This window comes from Micropterus salmoides, unplaced genomic scaffold, assembly GCF_014851395.1.
Source record: "Micropterus salmoides isolate LMB-PRFRI ecotype aquatic unplaced genomic scaffold, ASM1485139v1 Ms_hic_scaffold_3335, whole genome shotgun sequence".
Lineage (NCBI taxonomy): Eukaryota > Metazoa > Chordata > Actinopteri > Centrarchiformes > Centrarchidae > Micropterus > Micropterus salmoides.
Window position 1 is genome coordinate 47,485 of NW_024042635.1, and position 4,426 is coordinate 51,910.

General features: G+C 39.2%; 1 protein-coding gene across 1 annotated transcript; it reads left to right on the forward strand.

Annotated features, from left to right (window-relative positions):
- The first annotated feature begins 1,848 nt into the window (after nucleotides 1-1,848).
- On the forward strand, nucleotides 1,849-3,522 carry LOC119884278. The gene is made up of 4 exons (XM_038694733.1): nucleotides 1,849-1,870; nucleotides 2,104-2,187; nucleotides 2,297-2,689; nucleotides 3,162-3,522. The coding sequence occupies exons 1-4, from the start codon at nucleotides 1,849-1,851 to the stop codon at nucleotides 3,290-3,292; spliced, it is 630 nt and encodes a 209-aa protein (XP_038550661.1). The 3' UTR covers nucleotides 3,293-3,522.
- Nucleotides 3,523-4,426: the final 904 nt, after the last annotated feature.

Genomic DNA, 4,426 nt, shown 5'->3' on the forward strand with positions numbered 1-4,426 from the left:
TTTTCAAACTTTCAAGGAAGTTGAATTCAAGCAATTCAAGCCCTTTCAGTGACCCACTAAAAACTTTCCAGGCCTTGATTTGTTCACTCCACAAACTTTCAAGGAATTCAAGGACTTGTGTCTTTGCTGTTTCTGTTCCATATATTGGTTTTTGGAAAGAATGAATGATTTGACATCAGCGTACTCTACTCATCTTCTAAGACTGATCAGAAGTCAATACAGCACCTATAATCAATGAGCTGTGGTTACACGTTAATATGGTTACACATGGTCTGAAGAAAAAGCTGTTTGCACTGATTTAAAAACTAAAATAATTACAAAGGTTGTTCTTTAATCAAAGGTCAGTAAACAGACAGAAAAACCATCTGAGAGAGAATTATAAGTTACATTCCATCAAACTCATTTTTGACAGCTATTTCCGGTCCCACCACCCCCACCGGATGTCTGTATGTAACTGATAAGAGGGGGTGCATCCTGTCCCACCCCAGCCGGAAATATGTCTGTATGTAACTGATAAGAGGGTTGCGTACATCCTTCCATTGTGTGTTTTTCATTGATTTAAAGACTTTATTAAGTAATACAACTTGAATGAATTAACTAGGAGGTGTTTGTGACAATAAATTTATCATTAAAAAAGTATAGCAGTGAGTTATAAGTAAAAGGAGGAATCTCCGGGGCCAGCAAAGGATCAGTAGGAGGTTTCTTTGGAATCAAGTCAGTCTTTATTATTAAACAAGTGAAGAATAAATTGAAATAATGACAGTAAAGCAGTAAAATGGTATAACGGTGAGTAAAAATTAAGCAGCATTATAAATTACCTTCAACAGCATGCAGCAAAATAAGAGTGAGTTCCAAAATTAAACTTTGTAAAATCTTTGCTAAAGCTTTGTGTGACAAACTTACCATCATTAAAGAACTAAAGAATAAGATGAAATAATTACAGTAAAATAGTTTAACAGTGAGTTAAAATTAAACAGCATTTTTTAATTACCTTCAAAATCTTTGCTAAAGCTTTGTGTGACAAACTTACCATCAGTAAACAAGTGAAGAATAAATTGAAATAATGACAGTAAAGCAGTAAAATGGTATAACGGTGAGTAAAAATTAAACAGCATTACAAATTACCTTCAACAGCATGCAGCAAAATAAGAGTGTTCCAAATTACTTTGCTATTGCTTTGTCTTACAAACTTGCCATCATTATCACTCCAAAGCTGTAGCCTAGTCTTAAACTTGTGAGTCTTAAAACTTTAATCCTTCTAGAGTCTGTGTCTCCTCTTCTCTGTCCTCTCTCATTCTGGTGTAGCATAGGCTGTGGGGTGAATTGAGGAATGTGCTCCACCCCCCGCACCTCCCTCTGTTTTCTCAACGAGTCGTGTTGGGGAGTCGTGTAAACCCTCCCTCTGTTTTCTCAACGAGTCGTGTTGGGGAGTCGTGTAAACCCTCCCTCTGTTTTCTCAACGAGTCGTGTTGGGGAGTCGTGTAAACCCTCCCTCTGTTTTCTCAATGATGCGTGTTGTGTGTTTAGCTGCCATCCTCAGGTAATCTTGTAGACCAGTTATTAACTTTGGTTATCTATAACCCAGACTCCGGATGTTAAAAAACGGTCTGGTTTTATCAGACAGAGTTCGTGAGTTCGTTTTTGAAACAGGAAGCTATTTTTATCAGCCGGAGACAAGAGTTTGGAACTAAATAATAATCTGGTTGTACCAGAAGTAAGGGCCCCAACCCCACATGCAGAGCAGCACTCGTGTGTTTGTTTGTTTTTTTTTTGTTTTTTTTTCTTACTTCTATAAGTACCCTACCAGAAATCCAGAGGTCTTCACACTAGTGACCTGAAACCAGAGCGATGACCCTTCAAAGAGAACACGGTACGCATTTAGCCTTTCCTCCGCAATTTAAGAAATAGCAAAAATCGACACTTTGTATTTTCATTCCTGCGTGTTTTCAATTAACAGTTTTTGACTTGATCGACAATGGGCTTCATTCAACCGAATATCAACTTGAAGCTAAGAGGGCCTTCTATGTACTAGAGTGAAATAGAAATGTTCTAAATTTTAAAGTGTACTATCCTGATGTGTATTTTGGATATTGTTTTTTACAGATTTGTACTCAGGCGAGGAAATAGGTTCTACAAGGGAGAATGGCATTCCATCAGAGCAGGTTGTAGATCTCACAGGAGAAGTCGGTAAGTAAGGTTACCTTAACTTTTAATCAGTGTGTAGGTTTTATTTATTTATTTACAAACTTTTACGCAGATGTGGTAACAGTACTCTTTTCTTTCATTACACCCGCAGATGGTGCGAGCGATTGTGAACGGTACTTTATGCAGGGTCTCTCCCCTACCATTTACGAGGAGAATGCTCCGGTTCTGGAATCGGATCAGCTCTCGGCTTCAGTACCGCAAGCGTACATAACACCGGGGTCCCCGGAACACGATGAGCCGGATGTGTCCCCGGAATCACCCGTCGATGATGTAGAGCGCTCCAGTCAGGCCGCAGATGGGAGGTCACGTAACGGATCACCGGTAGAAGCGCGGGGACTGACAGCGGAGGAAATCATTCATCCGGACCCAGCAGAACCGTGTACGCCGCTGAATCAGACTGAGCCTATACCGAACAACGGACCACGGAAAAGGGAACACCGTAGAAGGCTCATTTCAACCAGCAGTAGCAGTAGTAGGAGCAGCAGTAAGTAAATTGTTATAACGCTCTAAAACCATTAACCTAGCAAATATGCAGTCATAAAAAAAGTATAGCCTATATACACAGTTTCCCGTGATACCATGTTGCTGATTATTAGGCTATACAATTAATGAGTTAAAAGTATTCCACACTATTTTCTCAAATACAACAGCATGTCAAATGTTCTATGCAGCAAGTAGTCTTATGAGTTAACCTGACTCTAAAAGCTATTTTGCTTCTTTTTCATAAAGTAGGCTATTACTGTGGTGTTTGTTTGTTTTGCACTTCTACAGTGTTTTGGTACTGATGTCTGACATTCAGGGTATTTAGTTACAAGATAATGTAAGAATTAAAAAAAAAACTAGTTTGCTTGTTTGCTATAAAGTATTAATGTAGTGATTTGTAGGGGTGATGCCTGACTTTCTGTATTAAAATACACAAAAGAGGTTAAAGTGTCTTTGTTTTTGTGTCCCTCCAGCAAACAGACCCCGACGATCCGTGAGAGGCTGTCAGAATTGCTGTCGGACTGCCCATGAACAACTAGTTCTAATGAGTAATGCTTTCCGACTAATGGGTGAAATGCTGGCTGTCTACAGTGATCATAATTAGTAAGGTGATTTATCTGAATTTGTTTTAAATGATTTTTTTTTGTTTGTTTCATTGGGTAATTGTTTTTATTGTTGATTTTCACTTGCAATAGTTAGATAAACGTGTTTATCGTGTTTTTTATAGTGTCTGTTTTAAGGTTTAAGTGTGTTTTGATTTTATGATAATGGATGAAAACAAACCGTTAGGGCTTAGGCAGAGTTTATCAGACGAGGTAGATCAACATTATCAGAATGAGTCAAACTTTCAAAATGGTATAACTGAAAATAGTGTAATTGAAAACGAGACCTCCTCCAGTCAGTTCTTAGATCCGTTACACGCTATAAATCAAGCTCTCGTTGATCTGGAACGCTTAGAAAATGAAATACCAACTGCTTTATTAGATGAAATCAACCAAATGAATGAACCCTTTCACCAAAACAACATCCCCTCTTTACCCGAACCCGAGCATATTCCTGTCTTAAACTCATCTGTGTCTCCAGACCTCTTGATTCAAATACAAAATGCTCTCTCCGAGCTTGAAAATAATGCAATCCCTGCCTTAAACCCCTCTACATCCTCGACCTATCAGACCCCCATTAACTCCCCCCTCATGGAGCAGGTAGCCAACACTCCTCCCTTGCAACAGCAAGGGGGCAGCGTGTCTCAAAATAATGACCCTGTGGCACCTCAAGCAAGAGTCATATCACGACATAGATTCTGTAATTATGAAATACGTCAGGTGTTGCGCTTTCCTTCTCCAACCAATGCAGAGGGTGTAGTGGATTATGCTCAGTTTTACAATGGTACACTGGAGCAGGTAGATGCGATTTTACAACAAGCCTTGTCACACAGGAGACCCCAAGATGTGGTGCAGTTGGAGCTAAGAGGTGAAAATCTCTGTAATAATGTATCAGTTATCTTACAGGATGGTGATGTTGACAATTTAGCAGGTTTTGAAAGACTTTTGCTTCGCATAGTACAATCCATTATTGGACCATTATGACAGATGGTGATCTAGAACTGGTTCTCCAAGTGATCACCTGCCCTACAGGCGCGGGTAAAAGAGCAATGGTGGATAAAATGTTACAATGCGAAATCTTAAAAAAAAACAACACTTTCTGTACATTGTAGAAAACGAGGGGAATCAGTTGTGTT

Bases quoted from the DNA above. Each gene is read 5' to 3' on its own strand.
- LOC119884278 (XM_038694733.1), top strand. From the start codon at position 1,849: ATGACCCTTCAAAGAGAACACG. The intron at 2,188-2,296 runs GTAAGTAAGGTT...TTACACCCGCAG, and splicing joins AGATCTCACAGGAGAAGTCG to ATGGTGCGAGCGATTGTGAA. The intron at 2,690-3,161 runs GTAAGTAAATTG...GTGTCCCTCCAG, and splicing joins TAGCAGTAGTAGGAGCAGCA to CAAACAGACCCCGACGATCC.